This window comes from Tenrec ecaudatus, chromosome 16, assembly GCF_050624435.1.
Source record: "Tenrec ecaudatus isolate mTenEca1 chromosome 16, mTenEca1.hap1, whole genome shotgun sequence".
NCBI lineage: Eukaryota > Metazoa > Chordata > Mammalia > Afrosoricida > Tenrecidae > Tenrec > Tenrec ecaudatus.
In genome coordinates, this window is record NC_134545.1 from 17406157 (window position 1) to 17418005 (window position 11849).

Here is an 11849-nt window from a genome sequence, read left to right on the forward strand (position 1 = left end):
CCATGGGCCACGTGAACATCAGTCTCCACTACCCAGAGACCCAGAAGAACTGGACGGTGCCCAGCTGCTCTGAAAAGGATTCACATTAGATGGTCCTGGATAGAGTAGGGGAAATGTGGATGAGAACTCACAATCCTGAGAGACCAGGCTTGCTGGTAGGATCGATGCTGGTGGCAAATCAAGGCTATGATACTTAGTCCCCCTTCGGGTCTGGCGCTGAACTCAGTGTCTTGTGAGAGTCACCCCCACGGAAGATTGAGGGCAGCAGTCCTCCAAGTGCAGAGAGGTGGGAAAGGGGAGGAAGCCGGCTGGATAAGCCAGGGTCCATGGAGGGCACTGGTGAAACAAAATGTGTCTGAATTGCGAGTGTCAAACTCTGAATGGCTCTGTACACCTTGACCTGGTTCACAAAGTCAAAGCTAAAGGCAAAAAAGTGAAGGCGCTCACGCTGCATGAAGCGGGCCTGTGTGACAATTACATCACCTGTGGTCAATCTGAGAATGAAGGGTGAAGGGGTGGAGTTTATTTAGCCTGCCAATCAGGTCGCAGCTTGATGACCTCATCTGGCGGCGCGAAGGAGATAAAGCTCTCGCTGGAGGTGGGACACACGCTCACTCCCTGTGAGACATTACTGATGACCAGCCTGAAAGAGCTACGCTGATGGAGCTAGAGCTCGGAGCTGGAGGAACCACGTGGAGACCCCTGCCAGCGCTAAGATGCTCACACCACCACTGGATCCATAAGACTCTTCACCCACTGGCCTGTGATCTGCCTGCATTCAGTGTCATTGCGTGTGTTGCATGAGTCTGAAGAGGAATTTATAGATTAGTATCGGGCATATGGGCTGGATATATCGGACTTAGGGACTTGATCTGGACTGGGATGGGATGCTTTCTCAATATCCAATTGCTCTTGTCCATCAAGCTCTTTCTTATCCACACGAGTGTCTATGAATTTGTTTCTCTAGTCCACCCGGACTGACACAGCACCCACCGGCAGGACATGGTTTCTGTGGGGACATGGAACATGGTCTGGGAGGACATGCTCTCATCCCCCTTTGGGGAGGACGGGCAGGGACAGACTCGGCGTGTGATAAAGAGGACTTTGGCCTTGCTGGTCATGCTTCCGTTTTACATGGAGAAGGAATTCAAGCTCTGCTTGTGTTGTTAAAAAAATGACGTCTAAAAACCCCAAGACAAGACACTGGGGTGGGGGGAAGGCTTAGGGGTGGCGTGAAGGGAGGTAGGGGAAGCCACTGTTCAGGACGCCAGGCTACCGTTTCCACGCTGTTGCCGTCTGCTGTCAAGTCGGCCGTGTCCCAGCAGCCCGATGCTGCTGTCTTCTTGTCGGCGGTGATGGAAGCTTTGCCGATAGGGGCTGGGACTGGCGACGGCTGAACGGGGGATAACGTGTCGCTGCACTGCCCTCACCGGGACAGCCACTGACGATCACTGTCACAATGTTCTCTCTCATCTCCACTGTCCCACACAAGCCCCTTGGAGGGATTTTTCCAACAACAATTAAGGAAAGAGGAGAGGACACGGACGAACACATGCACGAGGGGCTCGAGACCATCGGGGAAGAATCCCACCGCCGCTCAGTGCCCGCGAGAGAAGGGCAGCTGCCCAGGGTGGCTCTGATCCCCAGCCACACGTGTGGCTGCCCTACTTCAGAAGCCCTCAGTTCCTCAGGTGTTGGAACGTCCTGTTACCGCAGTACAGTAAAAAAAAGAAATAAAAAAAAAATGACTCCCACGTCACCTCGTAAACAGAAGACTCGCACACTCACTGCTGCTGCCCAGTCGATTCTGACTCAAAGTGACCCCGTAGGACAGCACAGGGCTGCTCCTAGGGCTGCCCAAGGCCGTTGAGTCTTTACGGAGCAGACTCCCGAAGAGAAACTGGTGGATGGCAGCCCACCACTTGACCCACGGCACCCCCGGGCCGCCTCAGAAGAGCAGCACTGGCTTCACCAAGATCTCCCACGGGCCAGCACAGCTCTGGCGGGAACTGCCTCAGTGAAGGGCAAAGGCCGGCCCCTCCGCACCCCCAGCGGTGTGAATAAACGAACAACCCCAAGTGCCACTGCTGACACCGGGACTTTGGTTGTACAGCTTTTCTCTGTGGAAGCTCTTGGAGAGAAGTCAAATTCTGTACTTTGTATCCTGTGCTTCTTGTCAGTTCCCAAACGTAAAAACACTTTCTGAAGAGGATTCTTGTCAGCTACATAGTATCCCAAGGAGCTCTGGTGGGCTGTGGGGCAAGCAAGCACTGGACTACTAGCTAGAGCAGGGGTCCTCAAACTACAGCCCACATTTATCCGGCCCGCCGGGTGCTTTTGCCTCATTTTCTTTTTTAGTTCAAAATAAGAAATGTGCAGTGTGCATATCTTAAAAACTATAGTCCGGCCCTCCAACGGGTCTGAGGGACCGTGAACTGGCTCCCTGTTTAAAAAGTTTGAGGACCCCTGAGCTAGAAGGTTGGCAGATCAAACCTACCGGCTGCTCCTCAGGAGAAAACTGAGGCTGTCTGTTCAGGTAGATTTACCACCTCAGAAACCCTATCCTGGGCCCGTAGGGTTGGAATTGAATTCTCTAGATGGCTAAGGGTTTGGTTTTGGTTTCATGGAATGTGATGTTATTTGGTTATGGGAAGAAAAACAAACATGAACCAATATGATATAATTTCCCGATTTCTAAGTGAATGGGCCTTCATCATGCTCCCTATCACTGGGGGTCGGAGATACCTGGGCGTTCACGAGCGTTTCCTGTGAAAAGCCTTCGGGGTGCTAACAGTTAGGAGGAGAGAACAAGGCCAATTCGACAGTCGAACTAGCTTCAACGTGAACTCGGGCTGAACGGGCGTCTGCTCTGCCATGCGCATTCTCGACAACAGCAACAAGGGCAAGAGGAACTAAAGTCAGAAGAGGCGGCTTACACTTGTAAGGAGCCAACAGCAGACAGTGCGCCTCTCCAGCCCGAGGACGGTGGCTGGCAGCGCCCGAACCTGTTCCTGGAACCCCACTGTCCTGATGAGTCCCAGTCCCTGCCCACATTCCTGCCCATCACCGGCGACATGGCACTACCGGGCACCGCATGCTCCGCACGAGGCTGTGGCCAACAGGAGACCTTTGATGGTGTGCGTCTCTGGGATGACGTGGACTGTCTGTCGGGGACGAATGCCCAGCCCGAGACACACGGTTTCATGTGTCTGCACCCTGTGTATTGCTGCCTGCCCGACAATGCAGTCGTTATAACTGGCAACTTTTCAACATGCATGGTGGCATCTTTGATTTAAGAACCAACCATCCTGCTTGGACTTCCAGGAGCTGTCCACTTGCCCGTTTTCCCGTCAAGATCTGTGTGATCTCCTATCCTTACCCCCTGCCCCTCTGGCACCACCCCAAGGCTGTGAACCCCTTGCCTGCCACCTGGGCTTCTTTGAAAATCCACCCCCTTTCCACGCCCAAGTGGCTACCTTTTAGGAGGTGCAGCAGCGTTAAAGATAAATACTGGTGTGGGGGGGGCTCCGCCTGACTCCGAGTGTACTGGCTGGTGAACTCTTCCAGCCACTTGATGAAAGCCGGGCAGGCCGACAAGCCCTGCAGCAGGGAGTTCATGAAGCAGGTGTTGCCCAGGTTGACGAGGCCCGGAACCAGGCCTACGAGCAAAAGAAAGGACAAGGTGAGGTAGGTAAGAAGAACAGTGCACCCCGGGGCCCAGCTCTCCATTGGGGCCCATTTCTGCTCGGTGCCCTGGCGTCCGGGCTCAAGTCTCAGAGAGCCTCCTGCCCCCCAGATCCAGGGCCAACAGCTCTGCCCAGGCTGAGGCCTGGCCCTGCCCTTGCTTCTAAGGGAGACTGTCTGTCACAGCAGGGTCCCCTGCCTGTGTCACTTCGGACCCCATGGAGGTGCTGGCACAGGGTGGGCATGTCTCTCTACGTGAGTAAGAAAGCAGCAGCCCCCAGCACAGGAGAAAGCGACTGTGCTGTGGTCACACACAGAGCGAGGACTGCGCTCCCTGGCTCCCAATCAGTGGGAACGAGGCCACGATAGAGAGCAGTGCTTCCTCTCCTGCTGGAAAAAAAAAATGTTTACCAACGTTCTATGACCCAGGTCCCCAGATGCACACAAAATGAGACGCAAAAAGCAAATCGGGCCTGCCCCTAGATTGAACCTGTTTCGTTGAACCTCTCCCCGCCACCTTTTTTTTTTTTTTTGCTGAGTGTCAATTGATAGTAGAACCACCACATTTTCTCAAAGGAGACTATAAAACAACAACAACAGGCAGCAATGTGTGATTTACAAAGAAGCTCCCTGGAACCGTGTGCTGGGGGCAGCCAGGCAAGGAGCTCTGGGGGCCGCACGGTGGAGGGCTCAGCTGCTAACCCAACAGTCACCCAGCAGTGCGGAGGGAGCAAGGCCCTCGCGGTGGGCATCCATGACGGTGGCGGCCGAGGAGTCCCGCCCCGTCTGTCCACTGAGATCGGAGACTGCCTCGTCTTGCCGGCACCACACCCCGGCTGCATCGCCTACTCAGAGGCGGAGCAGCTGGAACAATACAACCGCCATGGTGCCCAAGACTTGAGAGTGACCGTCAGCCACTCGGGCTTCGCATGACGGAGAACGCTCCCGACTCACGCCGGGTGCAAGATAATGAGTCACTGAAATGAAGGTCAGGTTCAAAGGAAGGCCTGTGTTCAAGGCCGAGCTCCCGGTTTAAGGATATGAGAGAAGGAAGCAGGGCCCGCTGCCCTCGTGCCACAGTGTTTGGCGATCAGGGGCTCCTAGGGGAGTGGGTCCTGTCTGCAGCAGTCCCTGCAATGCCCCCCTTCGCCTCCCTTACCTTTCCTTTGCTTCTTTCTGTCCGTAATGGGGCCCCAAATGACATAGATTCCTGCTGCCAGGGCAGCAGCCACACCGCCGATAAGACCCCAGTTCTTCATGACTTTATATCTGAAAAAACAAAAGGCGTTTACTGTCCTCCCTCGTCGTGAGCGCGGGCCATGGCTGAGCACTAAGGCCACCTCACGGGCCCCGTGGGCCACAGACGCGAGCCGGCCCCAGAGGCTTGCCTGGCTGTAATCGTACGGAAAGAGCCCCAGTGGCACAGTGGTTGAGTGTTCGGGTTGGAAGTGCAAACCCACCAGGGGCTCTGTGGAAGATAGATAGGGCGGTACGCTTTCATAAAGACTGACACAGCCCTGGGAATGTTACGGGCAGTTCTACTTTGTCCTGTGGGCTCGCAATGTCAGGGTCAATGGGATGGCACCTAAGGACAGCCGATCTTAACAAAAGCAGGCCCTCAGTCCTTATGTTCCAAGGCTGGGCTGGATGGTTTTGAACCGATGACCTTTTTAGATTTGCAGTTCAGTACAAACGGTGCCAACCAGGAACCTTTTACACATACATTCTCTCTCTCTCTCCTCTCTCTCCCCTAACCCCTGCAAAACACCACACTGCCATCGGGCTGATTCTGACTCACAGTGACCCTGAACACCGGGTTTCCAAGGCTCTAAATCCTTCTGGGAGCAAACGGCTTCATCTTTCTCCTAAGGAGCAGTGGTGGGTTTTAACGGACCTTGCAGTTAACTAACCAAGGCTTACCCGACAGCACCATTGGTCTATAAATACACTGCTACAGAGAAATAAGTCAACATAACCCACCACTTACCAAGCACTCAACTTTCACGTTAATGGTAACACACGGTCCTGTTGAAGGCCATTAAGACTCAGCCTTGAAACGGCTGAGAAGTCTCGTGACCTATGTGTCAGTGTACTGTCAAGGACAAGAAAACATGCAAGGTCTGGGAGAAACAGGTTGTTTAATTTTCTCAAGAATGTCTGGCTTGGCAGAAGATAGAGTTGCTATGTGTATCAAATGTGTTTGCTTAACAATGACATAATCAACCCCGGGTTGTTTCTGCATGGATATAAGGAGTATGAAAAAATTAACTCATGGCTTCAGTCAAGCAGACTGTTGCCCTCCCAATCCCAAACTTTGTACTTGTCTTTTTTCTTTTGTTTTTTGTCTTTTTTCTTTTAATCTGCACCCCTGATTTCAGATGCAGCTTGGTGCGGTATAGCTGGTCTATCGGGCATTTTGGTGCCCAATGTGGGGCAGGAAAACTGAGGCTCCTGTGATGGACACGATTGAGTAGCATGACCATGAATCTTTACAGAGAAAATTAAGGGTACGTGGTGAAAAGTTGGGAGTAATAAATAATAGGACAGACTTCTAGTAAATGTATGTATGTAAATATGCTACATCATATATTAAAAAATAGAGGAACTAATGTCAGTAGAGATCAGTTGGAACAATTTATTTGCTTTATACAACAGGTGTGTCCTTGGTCTCCTGAGGACGGGACTGTAAATATTGAAATTTGGCAAAAAGTAGGGCAACGGTTAAAAGATCTCTACACCGCTAATGGACCTAGTAAGGTTCCCATAGACACGTTTAGTCTGTGGAATTTAGTTAGGGATAGCCTGGACCCTAGGCATGAGGGACTCCAGGGTGAGAATAATTCATTTGCATGCTCAAACAAAAGTGAAAGTAAAGTTCCTTCTGCCTCCGCTTCCTCCCCATCCGTTGCTGAAGCCGCTGAAAAGTAACCTTGAGGGCTTTGAAAGCGAGGGCGAGGAGCCCCTTGATCCTGGAGATGGGAAGCAGTTAGAGGAAGAGAGGGCACATTATCATGATGAGGACTTAGGAATTTTTGCCACCTCCGAGGCACTTCAACCTGAGAATCATAACCCGGTGCAAGAGACTCAGGAGTCCTGCCAGGATGAAGCAAAGGTGGTAGGCTGGAAGGAAGCTTATGCATCCCTAAGCTTATGCAAAAGTGAGGGAGATGCAAGTCAAGTTAATAGAAAAGCACTCTCTGATAGACACCCAGGAATGGGTGCCAAAACTTACTGGGGCCAAGGTATTTCAGAAGCCTCAGAGTGCATTCAGCGAGAAGAATCCTTTTCTAGAAGACTTGCCAGTTGTAGCACCAGCTGTGACTAGGGCTCCAGGGAAAGGATCTATCTTAGTGCTGCCGTACCTGCTGCAGCAGAACAAGGAGGGGATGTAGGGGAGTTCAGTATGCTGTTCCCTGTGATTGAGCGACAGGATGCCCAGGGTAATCTGGTTAGAGATCATACTCCAATTCCTTTCAAACAGCTAAAAGAACTCAAGGTTGCTTGTGCCCAGTAGAGCCCGACTGCTCCTTTTACTCAATCTTTATTAGATTCACTTTCAGTAGGGGTGCCCGCAGAATGGAAACAATTGCCTTTTGAAAATGCAAACACTGCCTGCCAGGCAGCGCTGAGATCTTTTAGAAAAAAGGGCATTCTGTCCAATTATGTCAGACTGTGCTCGGACACTGGACCTTCATTTACCCAGGGGCTTGCTATAGCAGCTGCTTTGCAAGGAAAACAGTAAAGGAGGATAAAGGATTCTATGGAGCTTATGGGAGCCCTGCAGCCTGGGCTCCCTTCCCTCTCTGCTACTCCAGCCAATACATGTAAGATCATCTTACACGGAAAAGATAGTTTTTATACTATGCCGTTGGATCCAAATGATTGTAAAATATTTGCCTTTTGTGTTCCCTCCACCAACTTCAAAGTTCTCTTCAAAATGAAGAGATATCATCGGCTTGTTTTGCCTCATGGCATGGCCCCGACCCGGTATTAATATGGGGAAGAGGGCATGTTTGTGTTTTTCCGCAGGATGCTGATGGAGCGCGGTGGCTGCTGGAACGGTTGGTGTTGTTTGCAAACCATGCAGATGGTAATTTGCCTCAGAGTGCTTCTGGGGACATCGCGCAGTGAGCAGTACTGAGCTTACGTTCCTGATCCACCCCTCTTACATCCTGCTGTCTGGGAAGGTCTGGAAATCACGGTGTGGGTTAATGAATCACGCCCTCTCTGCACAAGGTGAAGGAAATGTAATCTCATCCACTCTGCAGTCTTTTTCTCCTCGTGGACTAGAAACTTGAAAGAATAATAGAACCATATTGTGGAGATCATGTCTCACGGACAAGCCCATCCAGTATAACATCACAAAAGAGAGATATATCATCAATTGGTCCGGCAACCAGGACAATACTCAAAAAAATTCTGCTGAATGGGAAAGGCGGCTGCTTTGGGAGACGTGACGCTTATGGGCCCTTCTTCCAGACCGCAGGGAAACGTTACTGCCTGCGTACCACTGCCTTATGTACTTTTGGCAGGGAATATTACTATAGATCATGATGATTCTAAGTTTAACATGTCTTGTAATAATTGTAATTTGTCTAATTGTATTACCTGGACCTCTGAAGGTATTGTCATCGCCATTTGTATCAACCTTTTTTTGTTACGCTGCCAGTGAATATTACTGGGCCTTGGTATTCAGAAGAGGGTTACAGGTATTAGAAGAGATTGAAAAAGCATTAACCAGACCTAAGTGCTTTGTAGGTTCGCTTATAGCAAGTATTTTAGCTATATTAAGTTTAGTTGCTACTGCTACTACTTCAGCAATTGTACTTTCACAAAACATACAAATGGCCCACTGTGTAAATGAATTATCCAACAATGTGACTAATGTGTTGGGTACTCAAGAAGATATATAAACAGGAAGTTAGAACAAAAAGCAAATGCTCTTTATGACATGGTCTATTTAGGTAACGAGGCGCAAGGGCTTAAGGCCAGGTCTAGTCTACAGTGCCATGCTGTACATGCATGGATCTGTGTTACTCCTAAACAGTAAAACAGCAGGCAGCATCGCTGGATTACAGTGAAGAGTCATCTTCAAGGTATTTGGCACAATGCTAATGAGTCTTTAGATTTAGTACAACTCCATCAAGAAATATTAGCCATAAAAGATGCTAAGTCTCTTGATTTTGATGCCGCTAAGGTTGCTGAGGATTGGCTCTAGCATTTTCTAGATGTTTTCCCTTCATCAGGAAATCTCGGAGGCCTGCCTCACATGCTTACGTCCATGGTCACAGCAGGAGTGTGTGCATTGTTGATCTTATGCATACTCCCTATGATACTGTGCAAGGTTATGGTTGAAATATTGGCCTTAAGAACAAAGCTTCATGAAGTGCACCTGCGCACTTTGCCCCCTCCCCAAACAGGGGTGTAAGGCGGAGACTGGTCAGTCAGAGACAGGTAAGATCGAGTCTGAGTGTCCCAACCTAAAACAGGTCATAGTTGCCTGGAGGACTGTGACTTATGACAGGTAAGGGCGATTTCAGGACTCAACAACCTGACAGGCACAGTCATCTGCCGACATGTTGAGTAAAGACGTCTTCAGTGAATAAAAGAGGGGGAGAGATGTTGAAGGCCATTAAGACTCAGCCTTGAAACAGCCGAGAAGTCTCGTGACCTATGTGTCAGTGTTTGCTGATTTCTTCTGTAACTACGTTTTGAACAGACTGTCAAAGACAAGAAAGTACGCAAGGTCTGGGAGAAACAGGTTGTTTAATTTTCTCAAGAATGTCTGGCTTGGCAGAAGATAGAGTTGCTATGTGTATCAAATGTGTTTGCTTAACAATGACATAATCAACCCCGGGTTGTTTCTGCATGGATATAAGGAGTATGAAAAAATAAACTCGTGGCTTCAGTCAAGCAGACTGTTGCCCTCCCAATCCCAAACTTTGTACTTGTCTTTTTTCTTTTAATCTGCACTCCTCACTTCAGATGTAGCTTGGTGCGGGATAGCTGATCTATCTCCCGCACGGTCCTAGAATTATGTCTTGGAAATCGACTTGATTAGACATTAGAACTGACACCCCAAGTCGGATCACAATCTTCCAACGGACCCATGTCACTCGGAGGAAAAGCCACTCACCCCTGTTCCAACACACTGGCCACCTCTCCAGGCATGCTCTGGTCCCAGGGCCTTGGCACTGCTCTCCCTCAGATCTTGACACCCCACCCCCCCAGAGCATAAGGAACCCTGGTGGCATAGAGGTCAAGTCCTTGGTTGCTAATGGAAAGGTCCCTGGTTTGAACCCACTAGCGGCCCCTCAGGAGGAAAACCTAGCCATCTAGTTCAGAACAAAAGGAATTAGCCACTAAAAAATCCCATGAAGGACAATTCTACTCTGACACACAGGGGGTTACCAGGAGTTGAAATCAACTCAATGCCAACTGGTAACTGGCGGCTTGCAGGGTTTGCATACAAAGACTTTGGAAACTCCAATTCTGTGCCAAATGACAGGTGGGGGGCAGGGAGCTACAGGGGCCTGGCCGTGAGATCTGGCTTCTCCTAGCAACTCTGTGATCCGTTCAAAGGTGAGTCTACAGGCAAGGCTGTCTCACGACCCAGCTCCCACGCATGGAACGGGGGCACCAAGCGGCACAGAACAGAGACCTTGCTTCCAGCCCTGGGATAATAGCTCTTTTAGACCTGCCCCAGTTAGCGAAGCAGATCTGAGGAACAGCCTCGGTCGTTTAGGGTCAGCACTGAGTGCAGGCGGTACGGAAGAGCAGAGACCTGGAGAACAGGGAAAGGTGGGTAACCAGGAAGGAGACGGGAGCTCTAGCAGCCTGCTGGGCTGGGGGCACTGTAGGCCCTGGCAGGAGGAAGGCTTTTAAAAGGATGGGATCTGCTTAACAGGTGCAGGGGCTGTGATTGGTTCAGGAATCCTAGCGAGTAAAGGGGGTCATGACTAAGCGCGAGAAAGCAGACAAAAGTTAAGCTCTCTGGGAACACTAGGTTCTGATCCATCAAGGAAGGTTCTGGTGGGGAGCGGCAGGAGGAGGGCTGAGTATAAAGTAGTGAGGGCAGCAACCCCAGCGGTATTTGGGGGGCAGGGTCATGTTGGGAAACCCGGGGAGGGAGCAAAGCTAGGGGAAGCCCAGGAAAGAGCAGGGGTGGGGGTAGGGGGGTGCTGCTGACAGCACTGTGTAGTGGCTGCAGGCTGTGGGGCAACCAGGACTGTGGGGTCCTAGCAGGAGAGAGGGGGGCGGGGGTCTGGCAGTGCGGCACTGACATGACCAGGACCCAGGTTTGAGGCATTCCTAGAAAGACTTGGGTGGGGGTGGAGTTCTTAGTAGTCCTGGGGGGCACTCGGAAGGGCCGGGCATTGACAGGCCTCGGTGCCTTGACAAGATGGGGCGCTGGCACAGCGGGGAATGCGCTGGCAGAATGGGGGTCGCCAGCCGACAGCGCGGGCGGACAGAACTGCTGTTCCCCCAAGGTCTGGGAGCCCCGAGAGGCCCACGGCCCCTCCCCCCGCCTCCCGGGCCCGAGTCTCCCAGCCTCCGGGTCGTGGAAGCTTCTGGAATGACTGCCCGGGCGCTGGACGCCCCGGCTACCACCGCCGGAGAAGCTGTCTCTGGCCGGAGCTGAGGACCCCGGCCACCCCGCTGCCAAGCTCACCTGACCGCCGCCCCGGTCCGCAGGAAGCGATGGAGGGCTCTGTCGGCCGCCGAGAGTGCGGCCTGCGCCCCGCCGGAGCTCAGCATGCCGGCCGCAGCCGCCCCGCACTGCCCGCTCCTGCGAAGCGAGGGCCTTGCTGCTTCCCGCGCTGCGGAACCCGCGGGCAGACGCCCGGCTCCCAGGGGGAGGCCGGGCCACGACGGACCGGCACGCGAGAGGGACCGGAAGTTTCCGCCCCCGGAGAGCGCTCGCCGCCGGACCACATCCGGCCTTCTGCCCCGGGCGCTGGGGAAGGTAGCGGAGGGCGTCTCGGAGGCCTGCGCTCCTTGCTTTTCCCGCTTTTACCCGGGGCTCTCCGTACGGATGCAGGTGCGCGCTTGCAGGAAGGGCCGCGGGTCCTGGTGTGAATTGCTCCGGGCGGAGAGGGCTGCTCCCGCCCGAAAACTGGCCGCATCAGGCCCAGACGTCCGCTAGCGCCGAGTGTCCTCTCTAG

General features: G+C 52.3%; 1 protein-coding gene across 1 annotated transcript in view; it reads right to left on the bottom strand.

Annotated features, from left to right (window-relative positions):
* Positions 1-11526, bottom strand: part of USP30 (ubiquitin specific peptidase 30) — a 25551-nt gene extending 14025 nt beyond the window's left edge. The window contains exons 1-3 of the mRNA XM_075534956.1: positions 11357-11526; positions 4844-4953; positions 3477-3659 (exon numbers count right to left, since the gene is read on the bottom strand). Coding sequence (XP_075391071.1) covers positions 3477-3659; positions 4844-4953; positions 11357-11442 — 379 coding nt within the window. The 5' untranslated portion in view covers positions 11443-11526. The remainder of the gene's footprint in view (positions 1-3476; positions 3660-4843; positions 4954-11356) is intronic.
* Positions 11527-11849: the final 323 nt, after the last annotated feature.